The following is a 19,474-nucleotide window of genomic DNA, read 5'->3' as shown; positions in this document are numbered from 1 at the left end:
AAGCTACAACAAAACTATCAATATATTCTATTGATCAAAGATTTGAAATTGGAAAGGATCGCTTGATTTCTTAGGAAAATTAAGTAGATTATGGACAATGGGACCTTCAATAATTACTGATATCTCTAGAAGTAGCGTGAATCACGAGTGCGACACTATTGATACTCGTGCATCTTTTATTTGATAGCTATGCCTTTCGCATGGAGTGGTGTCTGGTACAGAACAAATAAAGTTGGTGTAAAATAATCAGTACACGCAGAGATAGGACAAACTATATACTCATATACAACACTACTTAAGAAATTGTACAATAGTATATGTGTGATTAGTTTTGTTAAAGAAGAGTAAAAAGGTGAAAAGTAGATGAAAAGAAAATAATAGAAAAGAAGAAAAGAAAAGAAAAGTAGAGTAAATGGAGGTATTCTAGCAAAAGAGTAAAAATAAGTGTGTATTTTTTTCTATTAAAACAGTAATTAAAATAAACATAATAAAACTATGTTTCACTTGATTGGTAATATTTTAGTGAAACCTAGAGTAACTTAAAAGTTAAAAGTAAATATTTACTCTTATATTAACCATACAGTCATTGTTGGACTTGTTAAAGTCCATGTCTAACTTTATATTGTTCACTTTGATTCATGCCCAGGCTTGAACCAAAACATTCGATACAAACGTATAGGGTCTACGATTTTTGTCAAAATTTTAAGGCCTATTTTTTTCAATATTATTACTTATAAATATATCAATTTGACAATTTGTTATGTGTATATAGACGATAAGTAAAGAAAGTTGTGGGACATCACTAACATAGAAAAATAATTAAATTTTATATATTCTGTTTTATTAAATATGAGTAGATTAAAAGGCAAAAAAAGGAAAAAAAATGCAAGAAGATCTATATTTAAGAACTAATAAGTTTTTTTTTTAGTTTTAAAGATATTGTAATTTTCTATTATAAACTTAAATTTCTATCGATATATTTATTTATATATTATCTAGGATTCTCAGTTTTGCATTTTGTATTGGACCATAAATATCTCAGGACCGGCACTGCTTTGATCACATCAGAACACGAGCTGCAAGCTTGTCCACTAGACATCTCTCCAAGGCTGGTAAACTGACCATGCTCAAAGCAGTACTGACAGCAATTCCCACTTTCTCAATGTCATGCTTCGAACTACCTGCAAGTTTATGTAGGAGGATCCCGTCAGTACTCACAAGATTCTGGTAGAATGCCTCAAATGGTAAACGATAAATGTGCTAGGTGGCTTGGAATAAACTCACAAAACCTTAAGTAGAAAGAAGTTTATGGCTCAGGGATATCAAATTTTTAACAAAGCTCTGCTTGCTAAACAGGCGTGGAGGATCTTAACAAACTCGGAGTGCCTTTTGGCTAGGATTCTACTAGGAAAGTACTATCATAACAAAGCTTTCCTGGAAACTTAAGTACCCTCTGCTTTTTTCCACGGGTGGAGAAGGGTTATACGTGGTAGAGACCTCCTAAAAGGAAACATTGGGAGAACTATAGGAAATGGGCTGACCACTAGAGTTTGGAAAGACTCGTAACAAGATCAGACCACACATACCTATTCCAGAAGCTGCCCTAGATTTAACAGTGGCTGATCTCCTAACCTCTGATATGAAATGGAACAAAAGCAGAGTTGAGGAGCTATTACCTCTGATCGCAAAAGATATCCAACTCTTCCAGCCAAGCCATTCACTCGCGCCGGACATCTTTGTATGGCAACCACTCCAATATGGCATCTACACCACGAGATCGGGTTACTACTCAATATCAATGAAAGATCAACACCAAATTATCCTGAATAGTGGAGCTTTCGACTGGCTCAAAAATGTATGGGCTCCGAAATGCTCAACAAAGATGAGACTATTCCTATGGTCTATTATCAACAAAGCCATTCCATTGGGAAAAGACCTACAGAGGGTGGAATTCAATCAGACATTATATGTACCAGATGCAAGGGTATCGAATCAGCAACTCATACCTTTTTCCATTGTTCCTTCGCGCAAGAGGTTTGGAAGCTAATCCCTCTAAAAGAAGTAGTTCACCTAGCTACATGTATGGACTTCAAGGAAATGGTGGCGGCATGTAGACAGGCGGTCTGTCTCCCCCCAACAGGCATATCAGGCAACATCATCTTGTGGATGTGTTGGGCTATATGGTCATCTCGCAACATGTTGATCTTTGAGAACCGATCAAGCACACCCCTGGAAACAGCATCGAAAGCAATCAGATTAGCAAGAGAATGGGCAAACACGCAAAATCAAAATCAGATGATCAAACCATTACCTATGCATGGGGAAAAATCACATGAATCCAATCAAAGCGAATGGAGCGACAGCATGCAAAACAGACACAGCTTTCAACAATCAAGCACTGAGGGCCAAAATGGCTTGGATCTTCACAGATCCATCATGTTCCCGTCTCAGTCAAGGATCAGTGATACATGATCTTGTCTCCACACCACTAGTAGCGGAGGCTTTGGCTCTCCGTTCCGCTATCCTCTCTTCAGTGAATCTCGAGATTACTAATCTTGCGATACTCTCTGACAACTCAACGCTCATCAGAGCTATCAACAACGACACTCAGGTTAAGGAAATCGTTGGGATCGTCAAGGAAATTCAACATGTATCTTCTGTTTTCGTCGGGATAACCTTCTCTCACATCTCTCGGTTGTCTAACACCGATGCAGATCGTTTGGCTAAACAAGCCCCTTCTTCTTTCTTTGTTGTAATGGACCCAATTTTGGGATAATTTGGGCATGATGCTTTTTAATTTTAATGAAATATATGTGTTACAAAAAAAAAATATATATAGCTTGATGGTTTATAAATTATGATGTAACTGCCAATCGTCGCACCCTATTTTGTGGAAACTAAATCAATATTATTCATCAACTTGTGTATCAAAATTAGTTTAAAATTTTCAGCTGTCTGAAATACCTTTTTCTGAAGTTAGAAATAAAGCTGAGTCGACAAACATATATAGTGAATTTTAAAATTATCATAAGATATGCGTGAAATATATCTATTAAAGAAGTTATATGCTATATAATATGGAACTCGGACATCGCATGGTGAGTTTATTTGTATATATTATCGATAATTTTTCTATATATTTGATCATTTTGTTTATACATATACAATGTTTTTGTTGTTATTATATAATTTCTTTCCGATGGACCGGATCAATTTTTATTAAAAATTGTGGACTAAACAATAATTAATATATCATGGGTTGATCGGATTGGACATTAAAAAAATTATGACACAAAAACTTTATTTTTTTCCACCGAACACATCTTGAAAAAAATGAACAGTACTATTTCCACATTTGAATTATAATGACATTTATCTTTCATATGGTTTTGAAGGTTTCAGATCAACTATCGAATTGATACATATCATTTTAATACTTTTAGTCGTACGCTTAAGGAAAACTTACATTTTTGTAATTTAAAGTCATTTAAAAAAATCAAAATATAACATATAAGAAAAAATCTAACATATAAAAAAATATAACATATAAGGTTTCCTCATTTTTGTAGTTTAAAGTCATTTAAAAAAAATATATAACATGTAAAGTTTCCTCATTTTTATAATTTAAAGTCATTTTAAAAATTCAAAATATAACATATAAGAAAAAACAAATCTAATTTTTTTATTATATGGTTAATGTGATTGTTTAATTTTTTTTAATAATATAAAATTAAAAAAGTGAAGAAATATGCAAAACTTGTTATCAAATCTTTATTATTCATATTCATTAATTATCATATATAATTATATATGTTAATTATTAGGTAATTTCGTAGCTTTTATTTAAAGAAAAAATGCACGTTTCTTATATTTTGGGTTAATATAATATTCCATAGTAATTGGATTTAGACCAACATTTTTTCAATTGATTATTAAACTGCCATGTAACCTAAATTGTCATCTTAATTAAGTGACACCTAAGCAGAGTTTCTTTTTAATTAGTACAAATTTAAAGTTACAATTTTTTAAATGATCCTCGATTAATATATAGGTGATAGTAGAATTTATCTCAAATGTCATATTTTCTTGAAATGGGCTTTATTAAATAGTGTTTTCATTGTTCTCGTAAATTATCAAAAAAGTTGAGGTAGGGTATACCTGATCTTAACATGCCACTTGAGCCTTATATAGTTATAGTTAAGATTCATTTAGATTTTGGCTAATGTATTTTATTAATTTAAACAATCAGTGAAGCTAATTATTATCATCTTTTGCAATATAAATATGACAAGTGGAGAGTGTGAAGTTTACCAACCCGACCAATAAATAATCTTTCCCTCATGGTCGCATAACTAAATATACAAAGATGGTAGGAAAGTGTGATTTTGTGAGTGTTATAGGAGCCATACTGGTACTAACCATCTTCCATAATCCGAACATCGTCCACGCCGGCGAGGGTGTTCCGGAGGTAGCGTTGTTCACTTTCGGAGACTCTTATTACGACGCCGGAAACAAAGCGTTTCTAAGCAAAAAGAAAAATCCTCCACAAACCCAATGGCCTTATGGCAAATCCCTTGACGACCCTAACGGCAAGTTTTCCGACGGCCACATTGTCCCCGATTTTATCGGTATGCACTTTTCCACGATATATATATAATATATAAATATATGTGTGTGTGTGTATGTGTGTGTTATGTTAGTATAATAACATTAACAGTGGTTCATTAGAAAAAAATAACATTAAGAATTGTAAATTGTATAGGTGACTTCATATCCATACCGAACGGAATCCCGCCTGCACTTAAACCAGGCGCTAATCTTTCACGTGGAGCTAGTTTTGCCGTCGCTGATGCTTCTATCCTTGGAGCTCCGGTGGAATCTGTAAGTCAGCTTTCACTAAAAAACACGTAAACTTCTTTTACCAAAAAGGAGAAATTAAAAACAAATTAACAAATTTGCTTTTATGTTAAAGTTAATAGTAACAGATGCTGGTTTTTATCTCTTTCCTTTTTCCATTTATTATTTTATGTATTTAAAAGATCAAATCAGCTAAAGCTTTTTAGGGTAATTTGCAAAATAAGAACAAATGATTGAAAATTAGGAGAAAAAGAGTGCGCGAAAATGTGCAAAATAAGAAGCCATGGATGATTTTATCTTCGGTTGTCCACGTTGGAATTACAAAATAATAAACAAAAACCATGTTTTTAACATAAACATCTTCAAATTCAAAAAAAAAAAACATAAACATATTCGTTATATGTCAATAAACATGTTATGTATTTTTTTTATTGTACGTGCGCGCATAGTAAACAAAAATATATAACATGTTTATTGACATTCACACACATTATATACGCAGATGACACTGAATCAACAAGTGAACAAGTTCAGAAGCATGAAATCAAATTGGACCGACGACTACATCGAGAAATCACTGTTTATGATATACATCGGTACAGAAGATTATTTGAACTTCACCAAGACCAATCCCACTGCAGACGCTTCTGCTCAGCAAGCTTTTGTCATTTCCGTCACGAACAAATTAAAGAACGACATCGGCGTAAGTTGCCAATAAACACCAGTTTATACATTTTCTACTTTTAAGTTCAATTTGCTAAAGACTTAATGTACTTGTCATTATTAATAAAAATGTTTATTATATGTGTGACAGTTGTTATACTCCTTGGGAGCCAGTAAGTTCATGGTTCAATTGCTAGCACCATTGGGTTGTTTACCGATCATGAGACAAGAACATGGAACCGGCAACGACTGTTACGAGCCACTTAACGATTTGGCCAAACAACACAACGAGAAGATCGGTCCGATGTTGAACCAGTTTGCCAAATCCCCTGGTTTTCAATTCACCGTCTTTGATTTCTACAACGCCATCCTTCGGAGGACACAGAGACCTCATAACTACCGTAATTAAATCAATATACCAATGGTTGCTCATTAAATTTCAAAGTTATAGTGAAACATATATGGTTTGTTTAAACACATATCTCTTTATATGTATAGGGTTCTACGTGGCGAACTCATCATGTTGTGGTGTTGGGACGCACACTGCGTACGGTTGCGGAATGGGAAACGTTCACTCGAAACTATGTGAGTATCAAAGGTCGTATCTCTTCTTTGACGGACGTCACAACACAGAGAAGGCCCAAGAGGAACTAGCTCATCTGATCTATGGAGCTGACACTAATGTGATCCAACCGATGACGGTCCGTGAGCTAATTGTGTTTCCAGCTGGAGCGAACATGCTTGAGTCTTGGGAGCCTAACTTGTCCTCGGTCCGTCGTCGTCCATCTACTAAATCTACATCAGTTTATCGACTTCTTGATTTAGTTGGATGAGTTTGAGCTGAATCATATGTAAGATTGGCTACCAATACCATCCTCTATGAATCGTTTTCGTGGCGATTCTGCTTATGACGTTGAATAAATTGCTTTTGAGTATCTGAAATGTATTCTGTTTCGTTATCTGGGGATAGAATAATAAGAGAGATCGTAACTGTTTCTACAGCTTGATCACTTTCTCATTCCTGGCTGGACTAATAATAATGCATGTATAAACATGGATTGTTAGAGTGTATATTGTTTTCATAATTTTTGACTATGTAAATAGTGTTTTTGAAAAGAAAGAAAAGATTTTTAAAAAATTAGAATAATGTTGAAAGAAAAATTTGGATATGCATGTATATGAATTAGGACCACTTAATCACTTTACAAGAGCATTTGTGTTAACTCTTTTCATTCTTTTTACTGAACTTATTTTAATGATACCTCTCCTCAAATCATCCCCAATTTATCTTATTTACTATATAGATCGTATTCACCACATTTATGTGTGACATGCACAAATGTATATCATGTAAGTAATACTACTCTGCTTCCTAAGAACAGAGACGTGTGGAAAGGAAGATGATAAAGTGTCATGGGTTAAAACGAAGGATAGTTGTGGACCTCAGAGATATAACGCAAAGCCCAATTCAACAGACGGCAAATGATGGAACGTTTGTGTTTCATTCAAAACTGAACAGAGTTGTATTGTCTAACAGGTGGTGAAGCTAGCTGGAGAAGTAGTAATGCACCACAAAATTCAAGCCATTGTCGATCTGTATGTAGTGGGTCTACAATGAAACACTAAAAGAGATACAAGTACTGTATAAATAGGTAAGCAAGTTTTCAGAAAGTAAAAGTTCTATCTCCTCTTTATTTTATTTTTTGGTACATGTGTGTAAAACTCATATTATTTTTCATGCATAAGTACAAAATACAATAAAATAAAATAAAATAAAACCGTTGACATTGAAAAAACCTAGAGTCCAAATAATGTTTTGAGATTGTAAGGTGCAGTAACATTAGACGATCCACTCCAAATCAGCTCAGCGATCTGTCCATGAGCTTTCTCCGTCAAATGACCAGGATCAAAGAAGATGTAATCATCAGCGTTGTCGCATAGCTGGTAAGTTTGCGACGGTCCATTTCGGAATCCACACGTATTGACTCCCCTTAACGGTCCGCTTCCGCAACATGCCATCTTCCCTTGCTTGAAACCGTATTGTGAGGGATTGTTGATTCTTTGGAGCAGAGAAGTGTGAAAGTCGTGAAGAGAGTATTTGAATCCTGATAGTTGACGCTCTAGACGCCTCAAAACTTTAGGGAACTCTTGGTTATGGAGGTTGATCAGCTCCGAGACTGGCTCAAAACATGATCCTATCTTTGTCGGGTCAGTTATCGACATGCTTGGTGTACAACCGTATGGACCCAAGCTCAAGAACCCGAATTTCCTTGCTCCCATTTTATATAATTCCTAAAGAAAAATCACATTTATTCAAAACAAAGTATTCTAATATTAATCCCTGTTTTTGTTTATAAAATATATTATTTACCTCGATGACGTTGGTTGTGTTTCCGATAACGAAATCGACGAATCTCTCTTTGGTCGTGGTAGTAATAGTTGTGGTATTTGCAAAGAAAGGGTATTGGTAGTCATTTGCTCCGATGTGAAAGAGATAAACAGCTTTCGAGATTACTCTTCTAGCCTCTGCATCTCCTAGTTTCGATCTCAACACTTGCGTTGCGTTCTTGAAGCTGCTTAGCTGCGTTCCTAAGTCTTTTGACTTCACAAAAAAAAAAAAGTCAAAGTCAATGATTTTAGTCAAACATATGAATATTTATTTTGATGTTTTTGTTTCTTTTGAAGAGATTAATTACCACTCCGGGAAAAGTTGCGGCAAATACTCCGGCGGCTGTGGTAGCGAAATTAAGACCGTAGGTTAGTTGACTGCTGCTGTAACCAGGTTGTAGGTTTGGTGGGAGCAATGGTAACCAAGCATCTTCAGCTGCAACGTCCAAAATCAGCAACATGCATTAGTATGGTAACATAAATAAAAACACAAGTAAAAATCAATCAGATTATAACTTTTTTTTGTCTAAATAAAAACAATTTAAACGTAAGAAGATGTTGTAGAACTGATGATTTACCGATAAAGTCTATCATTATCCGACCATCGGAAACCCGCCCAGTCGGAAACTGAAACGTTGTTTTACCATACGGCCAGTAATTTGACTTGAAACCAGGGAGAGAATCGAAGTAGTTGTTGTTTCCAGCTTCAAACAGAGAATCTCCGAACACGAACAAAGCGGCTTGGTTCGTAACGAAGTCGTTCTTGCAAGAAATCGAGCCGAACGATAAGCTTAACGTGCAGATGAATAAGATGGTGATAATCGAGCTAAATTTAGAACTTGCCATGTTTGAGTTGTAGTCTCGTTTTCTTCCTATACAGAACTATTAGCTGGTCCGTTTTATATATATGCACAAGATTGTTGAATATTTCAGTACGTTTTAATAATGTAACGTGGTCAAGTTGCTTGTCTTTGTAATCATTTATTTCAGTTGTACGACTTTGAATATAATTTTTCATCAAAGACTCGATTAATTTTGAATAAGGCTGCGGAGTTTTGACGAAGACAGACTCAAATAATAATTTGTATTTTGTAAATAAATTATATTTTTTGTATACGGCTGCGGCATTCACGAATGCAGCCTCGAATAATTGAAGATACTAGTAGTATAGGTACCTTCTAACGATCCATTTATTAAAATATACATTTGTATTATTTTATTTAGTTGATCGACTTTCAATGTTATGTTATCTGGTCTTGAAACTGACCAGAAAAAAACAAACATGTGACTTTGAAAGTAACCAGAAGTAATATTCTGATTGTTAAAGGAAGTTTTACATTTCAAAAGGTACTGCTGATATTGAATTTGTCAAGTGAATTAGAAAATGCAACGGTGTTCTGTTACAGAAAAGGAAAAAGTAGCTGATGTGGTCTAAGATATACGTAACTGTGGACTTGCTACCTTTGCCACGACACTGAACGTGAGAAATTTCTAAGGCTATGTAGTGCCAAAACTTCTAAATATCATGATAGGAATATTTGACCGGTGTTGATGTATATTCTCAAATGCTACTGGTAGCTTTCTTTTGGAATAGAGGTAAAAAACGGTGGTCTATGGCTCTAGAATCAGATTCGTCTTGAGTCACTTTATGACGACAAGAATGATTAATGAGATAATGCGTTGACCTAATTAAGGATTTACATCTTGGGCTCAATAGTAAAACCAGAAATATGACGTCGAGATAATTAACAATGGGCTTTACATACTGGACCAATAATAAAACGGCCCATTTCCTTAATAAAGGTCGATAAAAGCATCGCATACTGTTGATTAGAGTCTGTTTTGTTGTTGTGTGCTCGAAGTTGACCTAAATTAGAATGATCCAAAATTCCAAATGTCAATCTCAATCGACTTGTATCAATATTTTTGGTTCTTTGTGTATTTGGGTGTAGTACTATTTGAGTGTATATACTATTTATTTTATTTTTTGGTCAGAAAAGGATTTCATTCATATATCATACTATTTATTTATCAAATTATTATCATACAACCATCAAGTTTATCATCCTTCGTAACACATCTGTTCTGGATTCATCGATCAATCTTTCAATTAATCTAAAAGTTTTGAAACAAGGTCTTGAGAGTGTAGGGTCCAACAAGATCAGACGGACCGTCCCACATCAACTCAGCGGTCTGTTGATTAGCCTTCTCAGACGTGTGTGAGCCATCGAAGAACATGTAGTCACTGACATTTTCGCATAACTCGAAATCACGTGATGTTCCTGCTCGGTACCCACACGTACTGCTTCCCCTGAACGGTCCACTTCCACAACAAGCCTTCTTCACTTCCTTAAACCCTAGTTACCAAAACGATATTCACTTCCTAAATAAATATGAGATATTATTGTAAACAAAAATAAATAACACAAAGCTTTTAGAAAAAACTTATAACACACAAAGATTGATACCATATTTTGTGGGGTTCTCCATAGCTTCGGTTCCAGCAGTGTAGGAGTCGAAGAGCGAGTATTTGAAACCGGGTAATCGACGCTGTAAACCTCTCAAGACATTCGGAATCCTTACGTTGTGAAGTTTTATCAACTCAGTGATGGGTTCGAAACATGATCCTATTCTATTTGGGTCCATGGTTAGCAGTCCCGGAACACAGTCGAGTCGACCCATGTTCATGAGCCCAAACTTCCTTCCTCCCAGTTTATAAATTCCCTGCAAAGAATAGTACAAAACATTATAAAATATGATTAATTACTAGCTTAGCATATTGAAAATTATAGTTTTGTATCGAATTATAGTTAGTCCATATATATTTATATACAAATACCTCGATCACAGTCGTGGTGTTACCGATAACATAATCCACGAATTTGTCTTTGCTATTGGATTCAAAATGAGAGGCGTTAACGGAGAAGGGATAAAAATAGTCGTTAGGACCAATCTGAATGAGATAAACAGCTCTTGAGATTATCCTCTTGGTCTCTGCATCTCCTAGTTTATCTTTCAACATCTTCTCCACGTTTTTGAAGTTGTTTAACTGGCTTCCCAAAGGTATCAGATTCTAATAAGAGAAACAAACAGAAAACGTTTTAAACTATATAGATAGAGTAGAGATATTAGAACTCTATACCTTTTACAAGTACCTTTGAAATTGTATATAAAGAGAAAATGATGTTAAGAAAATATAATAATTAAATACCTGTGGTTGATATGTTTCAACCAAAGCTCCGGCGCCGGCAGACGCGAAATTAACACCGTAGGTAAACTGATTGACACCATTTCCCGGCTGTAGATAAGGTGGTATCAATGGTAACCAAGCGTATTCCGCTGCATTTGTAGTAAAAATTGTCAGAACCGGACTTGACCCTAGTGAGATGAAACATTGGAATGTGCCCCAACTTCATGGAGCCCCCAATTTAAAAAAAAAAAACTCATATACATGTAAAATGTATACTATATAAAACATAAAAATAGTTAAATGTATTAAGTAAAAAATATATTACGATATAAAATTTATGATTATTCTTTTTAAAAATAAGCATTTACAAAATAAAACATAAAATTTTGATTTTTGCTAAAAGTTAGATAAAGTTTCAATTTGTATAGGGCCCCCATAACGTTAGGTCTCGGGTTCTGAAAATTGTTCCACTGAGAATTTTATATATCATTAGATTTAAATGAAGAATTATGGAAATAAGATAGATATGTGCTTTTGAATATACCGATAAAATCTGGAATCAAACGGCCGTCAGAATTTCTCCCGGTCGGGAACTTGAACGTGGTTTGGCCATACGGCCAAACATTAGCCTGAGCAGCTCGGTGTGTGTTGATGTAGTTATTGTTTCCAACGTCGAATACGGAGTCTCCGAACACGAACAATGCTGCTTGGTTCGTTATCAAACTTTTCTCGCAGCTTATTAAATTGATCGATGAAAATATAGTTGAAAAGAGTAATAATATCGAACATAATTGCCCATTGTTTGCCATATGAATGGTACTTCAAGATGATTTTTTATATAAGATGTGTGTGCCATATAAGTAGAACAACGCCTGTGTTTATATAGATGATAGCAAGTCAAAGCGAGCTAGAAAAAAATGAAGAGAAATGATATCAGACGTTTCTGGACAATTTCCGCCAAAATTAAATTGTAAAAATTCCTCTTTGAAATGTCAAAATGTGATTAGAATATGGGAGGGAACTATATAAAATATAATACAGTTGGATTAGTCAGTCAAGATTTGGATAAAAATATGCTTGAACTAATTGAATAGAAAGATATATATTAGTTTCTTGTCTTTCACGGGACTGCTGGTCAATGGAAAAGTTTAACTGTATCATGTGAACTGATTAGTTTAATCAAATCAAAACGAATACCATATCAAATGCAAATCTTCATTTTTTTCGGCGTAAATCTTTTCATTTTCGTAAATTATTTTCTTTTTGTGGTGAGCAACTAAACTTTAGTGAAAGTTTCTCAATCACGGGACGTTCCTGATCTGTATCCGCACGTACTGCTCCCCTAAACGGTCCACTCCCACAACAATCCTTCTTCACTTCTTTAAACACTATTTCACCAAAACAAACAATCACAATAAAACAACAGATTTTAAGTTATTACATATAGGACTTACAAAGTTGTAGCTACTTGGTCAGTTTGGGTTTGACTTTCGGCCCATGCAGTTTACAATAGTCCAGTAACAATAATTTGACTAATCGTTGGTATTAGTCAAAAAATTATTCCAAACTCGGATCAAGCAATATGATATTTAATCTACGATTTAGTCACTAAGTGGCGACCGGATCAGATAATTAACTATAAAAATTTGACTTTTGCACGTACAGAAGAATATATAAGGCCATGAACTAATAATGTAGTTTACTGAAAAGAGGCCAAAATCAAATGTTAGATTTAGAATCATGCAAACGTAACAAAGTAGTGTATATGTGATTTTGGTTTGACCAATAGAATCTAGTAGAATCAAATTAACGGTCGTTAGAGTTTCTTCCCGTAGGGAACTTGAACCTTGTATAAGTAAGTTGTATGACTGTTTTATGAATGGTTTAAGACTTTTAAGTGTACGTGTGAACAGATTCGTTTAATCAAATCAAAAGAACTCCAAAATCAGATGTAAGCAAATTTTTCATTTTGTGTGTTTTGATTTCTCTGTAGTGGGCAATTGGGATTTAATGAGAGGGAGGAACCACATAACGTTTTAGCATTTCAGCATAGGTTAATTAAAGTGATCTTATTCTTTGTCAACGATTACATTGGGTGATCTTATCTACTAAAAAGTTTGAGAATCAGTCGCAGCCTCGTTGATCATACGTTGTAACCTTTTTTCATCACATTCATAGTGCCTTACAGAATAATTTTGGGTGCACTTTTTGTATTATTCGCTTGTCACTTGTCTGCAACTTGGTTATATTTTCATCAAAAGGTTCACGAAAAAGTTTACAAGAATAACTTGATTTTATCTTAGTATTCAACCAGAGCAAACCCTATTCCTTCTGTCCTTTTCCGAATCTTTTATCCTTTTTAAAGAGATCAAAAGTGGGGCTTTTCGAATTAAACATGATGAATGAGTAAAGAAGATAGCATTTAGCAATATCAAATCTACCAAGCAAGCAAAAGTTTTGTTAGACAGAAGATTCATAGAACAAACAGAGGTTTCAAACAGTTTTTATATAAGTGTTGGGGGTACAAAACATAAACACTTTCGAGGGTGATGATAATACGCTATAAAAAGAAAGATCAAAAAGAGAGTTTTAAACATTAGTAAACAAAAAAAACTCAAGGAAGAGACTCATTAGATAGAAATTACAACTCTATTTACTTCATCACCCCTTTTATTTCAGGAATTTAAAAGAGAGACACTCTCCGTGAGAAAGAGACTCATATAAGATAACGATGCAATAAGCTCCAGGTATGAACTTGTACCATTCCCCCGCCAACAGCAAAACCCTGTGAGACAACAACACACAAAAACCAAACCGAAGTTTAAGTAAAACCAAAGCTAAGGCTGTTTGTCTTCACCAATGAACTTGAAACACACCAACACACAAAGAGCTTTATTTACAAACTAGGCAACCCATCAATCACTTTCAGAAGACTCCACCATCCAGCATGGAGTTGATATCATCTAAGCTCCATAGGTCCATTGGGTTTCCCTCTTCCTGAGTCATAGTAGCAGCATCACCACCGAACATAGCTTCCACTTCCAATGGAGACTCCCACAAGGCGTTGTTCAGGTATGCCATCAGATCATCAGAACTATCATTGTTGCTTGTCCCGTCCTCAGAGCTGGTTTTGAGCTTCTTGGCTGGATTGGTTTCTTCAATGAAAGGAGCTTGGTTATTGTTGACTAGCATTGAAGAGATCTCAGGTGTCTTGGGGGTTTGATCACTCCACCCAAACTCAGAGCAGTCCAGTGAGTTACTGCCCTGGTCAGAACTGAAATACTGGTATCCATTGTTGCCTCCGACATCAAAGAACTGATTGTTACACATCTGAGGCTTCTCTTCCATGAAACTCACATCACCAAAGGAGGAGTCATGTCCCATGTTGTCAAAGGAGTTGTTGCAGTACTGACTCACATGTGTTGGCTGCTGAACGGATGCTGGGCTTTGGTTTGGTTTAGCCACTGCCTTCTTAGCAGCAGGGCGTTTCTGGGAGACGCTAGGGACCATCTCCTCTGGGAAGTTCACCTTAGCTTTATTGCCGCGGATCCTGCGTGCAGCTGCATCATAAGCTCTTGCTGCTTCCTCAGCGGTGTCGAATGTTCCAAGCCACTCCCGGGAGCCTTTTCTGGGATCACGGATCTCAGCAGCCCATTTGCCCCAAGGGCGCTGCCTAATCCCCCTGTACTGATTCTTCCTCTTTCTCTTAGCAGACTTCTCAGCTTGTCCACCAGACTCTATGGTTTTCTTCCCAGAGACTGAACCTAATGAAGTCAAAACACACACAAAATATTAATCAATCATATGATAAACTCACAAAGCAAAAACACACATAAACAAAACTGCATCATCTACATGAACAACATAGTAATAAAATATCAACCATTTCCACAGATTTTAACAATAACTGATGCTAGAAACTAAGTAAAAGCCTCTGAAAACCAAGATCCAGAAGATCCAAATCATTTCAATAACTTTTAAAACGATCACATAAAAAAAACAAAAAAAGTCAAACCCTTTACTACTTGACAAACTCTCAATTTTTTCTAGAAACAAAAAAAAGTCCAGTAATCATGTAACAGAACAAAGCTAGAAAAGGTTCTAATCTCTCGTCTCTTCCCCCAGAAACCTTTAAAAGCTATTCAGATCTTAACCTTTTGTCTATTGAGCAATAACAATCCAAAACAGAAACTAAAAACGAATATGGAGACGAACCCATAACAAAGCTCTCATCTTTCCTAAACAAAATAATCATTAACCAAATAAAAATCCAAACTTTAAACATTTAACACACAAAACCCAATTCAAAAGATTCGAGATTTGAATCAAATACCAGTGGAAGCCAAGGCGGCGGGAGGGGAAGCTACGGGCTTGGCACCTGCGGCGAAGACAAAGGGTTTGACATCGGCGAAGACGTCATCATCCACATCGAATTCATCTTCGCAATCGAACGATGCATCGTCCTTAAACCCTTGAAAGTCAGCCTCGAACTCATCGTCCAGATCGATGAAACCGGATCGCTTCTTCTTCGAAGCTTTCCCTTTGTTCTTCAGATCCGGCCAGAGATGCTCGCTCGTGACGCGGCGGGACCTCGACGGAGGTATGAACTCGGAGATTATAGCTCCTCCACACATGGCGGTGTTAAATGCTCAAAATGTAAACTTAGCGGCGAAAACGGTAAGTTTTAGCTTCTTTGGGGTTCTCTTTTGAAATATTTATCTTTCTCTCTCTGTCTCTGTGGTTTGTTGCTCTCCAGAAAGATAAAGAGATGGTGCGTCGTATATTATATAGATTTATTGTTTATTATTGTACCCTTGCTCTGTGACTCGTTCTACGATAATGCCATTGAATTGAGTTAAGGTAATTTGAATTTCCAATCTTATAGGTCGGTGAATACGTGTCCTTTGTTTTGTGCAATGGGTTATATAGCTTGCATATAATTTACTACTCTTTATATAGCTTATAAACTTATTACAAGATACTATATTTATTTGGTGTGGATTCTGTTGTGATGTAATCATTATAAATGGATGATAATCATGAATATAATTGGAAGTATGTAATTTATAGTTAGCAAACAAAAAAGGTATGTAATTTGTATTTTCATTTGAAAAACCATAAGATATTTGTGTAAGAAAATCTATTGAGCTAATTAGTTGGAGTTTAAGTTTAAAAATAAATCTGGGAGTTAATTGATCAGTTAAGAACTAGTATTAATTGATCTCCTTTGAATTGTTTGATTATCTAACCATGATTTATTTGTCTTATGTGGTCTTTGTGGTCAAGGTTAAAAAGTAATCTCCTTAATTATTATGATGATAAGTTAAAGAATACATAGTAAGTGATAATTGAGATTGGATCTTTCAGAAAAAAAATATAGATTTTGTGAATTATGTAGATTTTACATATTACCTAGCAAAAAAATAATATTTAAGAATTTAATAATACTGTAACTAGTTTATTTGTTACAAAGGTAAACAAATTTCTATTTTATAGTTTAATATAATATATATTAAAAATACATATTTGGAAATATTTGATCATATCAATATATATTTATAAGCTGGTATAGAAAAAAAATGTTTAGATCATTTCACTAAACACTAACTATACACTATCTCGCTTGAAACATTTTTTGTTAGTAGTGTTTACATTCGCCTATAAGTTATAACATTGACTTTCTTTCTAAAACATCTGACTTTACTATGAAAAAAAAAAAACAGGCCACTGATATTAAAAGGTACATGTAAAGCTAAAGGTAAAATGGAAAACATTAATCTTAATTAGAATCTTCAAGAACTACCGAAGAGACATCAACAAGGAATATCCACGGTAAAAAAAGGAGGCCATCAGAATTGAAAAGTGTTAGGTGCATGCATCATTCAATAATAGTATTATTATTTAAGAAAACGAAAATAATAAATAGAATCAATTAAAACACACAATATACAGCCCGATTTATATATATCAAAAATCCGTCCTTACGGAAATGTTAGTACCACTTTTATTTAAAACCGACAACTTTGAGAAGAAAAAAAGTTTATTAAAGTCAAAGTAACAGTAAACATATTATGTTGAAATAGCTTTTTATTAGATGTGTGAATAATTGGTCTTAGACATACTTCAGCAACGGCAAAAAGATAGAGAAGAGTTTTATCCGACCCATTTTTCATAAAGACAGCGGAAACTGGACCATCCATAATGATTGGGAGGGCTTGATGGTGTAGGCAGTGGTAACTTGTTTTAAAAAAAAATTGAATCGTCGTGGATACACCATATCTTCACGTTTTGAATGGGTTTGGAACCCCCTCTCGTGTAACAACGAGTCCTAGCTATGCTTTATAACCGTCAACTTTTTCTTTTAATCATTTCGAGATCACGCTAACTTCCATGTAGAAGCTCTTGCGTATCACATTTAACCCTCTGAGAACACGAGGGAAAGTCTGGAATGCGTCAATTTATTTCTACGTAAACCAACAAGTTCGAGTACAAACAATATTATGATAAAACTTAAACCCAGTGTTAGTAATACCCAAACCCACCTTAACATCATTCTTCTTTTCTTGGTTCTTTTACTTGTTACACTCACTTTATCTACATCGTTCATTCCCCTAACAAAGTTTCGTCATTAGTCATTACTTTCACTAACGCACAATCTTGAATCACCCAAAGATTCCACAGCAAATTAAGATTCACCCATTATAAAACACTAAAATTTAAACTACATACATATGCCCTAAAATGTCGATCATTCATATCTTTAGGTGTTAAATGAGTTAAAATGTATTAAAAGTAATATGGAACAGCATATGTTATATAATGGCCTCTTTCAAAAAGAAAACAGCATGTGTTATATAGATAAACTAGGATAAGACCTGCGCCTTGCGCAGGGTGAATTTATTTATATATATTATCGATAATTATTTTATATATTGGATCATTTTATTTATACATATATAATGTTTTTTTGTTGTTATTATATAATTTTTTTTCCGACGACCGGATCAATTTTTATTAAAAATTATGGAATTAAACTATAATTAATAAATCATGGGTTGATCGGATTGGACATTAAGCAAATTAAGACACAAAATTTTTATTTTTTCCACCGAACACATTCTTGAAAAAATTCAACAGTATTATTTTCACAGTAGAATTATTTTGACATTTATCTTCCATATGGTTTTGAAAGGTCTCAGATCAACCATCGAATTGATACATGTCATTTTAATGTTTTTAATCGTATTCTTAAGGAAAACTAACATTTTTGTAATTTAAAGTGGTTTTAAAAAATTCAAAATATAACATATAAGAAAAAAATCTAATATATAAGAAAAGTATAACATATAAGGTTTACTCATTTTTGTAATATAAAGTCGTTTTACGAATTTAAAATATAACATATAAGTCTCCTCATTTTTGTAATTTAAAGTCATTTTAGAAAATTCAAAATATAACATATGAGAAAAAAATCTAACTTTTTATTATATGGTTAATGTCACTGTTTATTGTTTTTTAATAGTATAAATTTAAACAAAAATTCAGAAGGATGTTAAAATTGTTATCAAATCTTTATTATTCATAATCATTAATTGTCATATTTATGTTAATCACATTAGGTAATTTCGTAGTTTTTATTTAAGAAAATAATACACTCTTCTTATATTTTAGATTAATATAATGTTTTCTAGTAATTAAATTTTGAACCAACATTTTTTCAATATTGATTTTTAAACTGTCACGTAAGTTAAATTATTATCCTAATTAAATGACACCGAATCAGAGTCTTTTTTAATTAGTACAAACTTAGAGTTATAAATTTTTAAATGATTTTCAATTAATATACATACATGAGAAACTAAAACAGCTTGTTATATAACTACCGAGATATTTGATCGGATTAGCATAAGCAATATTTAATAGCCTTGGCCGCAAATTCTCAATTGATACGCCCTCACATATAAGCTCTATATATTATTTAGTTTCCATTAGTTCCTTAGGCTTAATTAATAGTCTTGGCTACAAAGTCTCCCACTACGATGAATTTCCATAGGTTAATGTGTTAGTTTATAAAATATATTAATAATATATTGCCTTGGCCACAAAAACTTAACAAACATATTTTATGGATCTCACACGATTATTAATATTTCCATGGGCAGCTTTCCCTTGAAGAAAAATGAGAAATAAAAAAAATTGATTAAATTCGTTTAACATAAATACCAAAACTGGTAATGATTGATTTAACATAACCCTAAATTAGTTTGTGATATGAACCGGTTAAATTGTAGAGCAGTACTTTTTGAATCACATGAAACTCAAAAATAATCTGCCGTTTTTATATACCTCACTTACAGTAATAATTACATGATTTTA

General features: G+C 34.0%; 4 protein-coding genes across 4 annotated transcripts; 1 reads left to right on the top strand and 3 right to left on the bottom strand.

Moving 5' to 3' along the window:
* Positions 1-4,297: 4,297 nt before the first annotated feature.
* Positions 4,298-6,521, top strand: LOC106409486 (GDSL esterase/lipase ESM1). The gene is made up of 5 exons (XM_013850118.3): positions 4,298-4,628; positions 4,763-4,881; positions 5,360-5,560; positions 5,672-5,921; positions 6,019-6,521. Exons 1-5 carry the CDS (start codon positions 4,367-4,369, stop codon positions 6,351-6,353), a joined length of 1,167 nt encoding a protein of 388 aa, XP_013705572.1. The 5' UTR covers positions 4,298-4,366; the 3' UTR covers positions 6,354-6,521.
* A 668-nt stretch (positions 6,522-7,189) lies between these two features.
* LOC106393631 (GDSL esterase/lipase 4) lies at positions 7,190-8,817 on the bottom strand. The gene is made up of 4 exons (XM_013834314.3): positions 8,487-8,817; positions 8,217-8,344; positions 7,892-8,122; positions 7,190-7,812 (listed from the first exon to the last, which is right to left on the bottom strand). Exons 1-4 carry the CDS (start codon positions 8,752-8,754, stop codon positions 7,318-7,320), a joined length of 1,122 nt encoding a protein of 373 aa, XP_013689768.1. The 5' UTR covers positions 8,755-8,817; the 3' UTR covers positions 7,190-7,317.
* A 1,093-nt stretch (positions 8,818-9,910) lies between these two features.
* Positions 9,911-12,967, bottom strand: LOC106420558 (GDSL esterase/lipase 1). Its single transcript, XM_013861411.3, has 5 exons — positions 11,643-12,967; positions 11,120-11,247; positions 10,748-10,981; positions 10,377-10,632; positions 9,911-10,265 (listed from the first exon to the last, which is right to left on the bottom strand). Exons 1-5 carry the CDS (start codon positions 11,905-11,907, stop codon positions 10,024-10,026), a joined length of 1,125 nt encoding a protein of 374 aa, XP_013716865.1. The 5' UTR covers positions 11,908-12,967; the 3' UTR covers positions 9,911-10,023.
* A 620-nt stretch (positions 12,968-13,587) lies between these two features.
* LOC106393623 (ethylene-responsive transcription factor RAP2-2) lies at positions 13,588-15,873 on the bottom strand. The gene is made up of 3 exons (XM_013834306.3): positions 15,432-15,873; positions 13,975-14,862; positions 13,588-13,883 (listed from the first exon to the last, which is right to left on the bottom strand). Exons 1-2 carry the CDS (start codon positions 15,730-15,732, stop codon positions 14,024-14,026), a joined length of 1,140 nt encoding a protein of 379 aa, XP_013689760.1. The 5' UTR covers positions 15,733-15,873; the 3' UTR covers positions 13,588-13,883; positions 13,975-14,023.
* Positions 15,874-19,474: the final 3,601 nt, after the last annotated feature.

Source organism: Brassica napus, chromosome A5, assembly GCF_020379485.1.
Source record: "Brassica napus cultivar Da-Ae chromosome A5, Da-Ae, whole genome shotgun sequence".
Classification (NCBI taxonomy): Eukaryota; Viridiplantae; Streptophyta; class Magnoliopsida; order Brassicales; family Brassicaceae; genus Brassica; species Brassica napus.
Note: the sequence above shows the minus strand (reverse complement) of the source record. Positions and strands in the feature narration are given on the sequence as shown.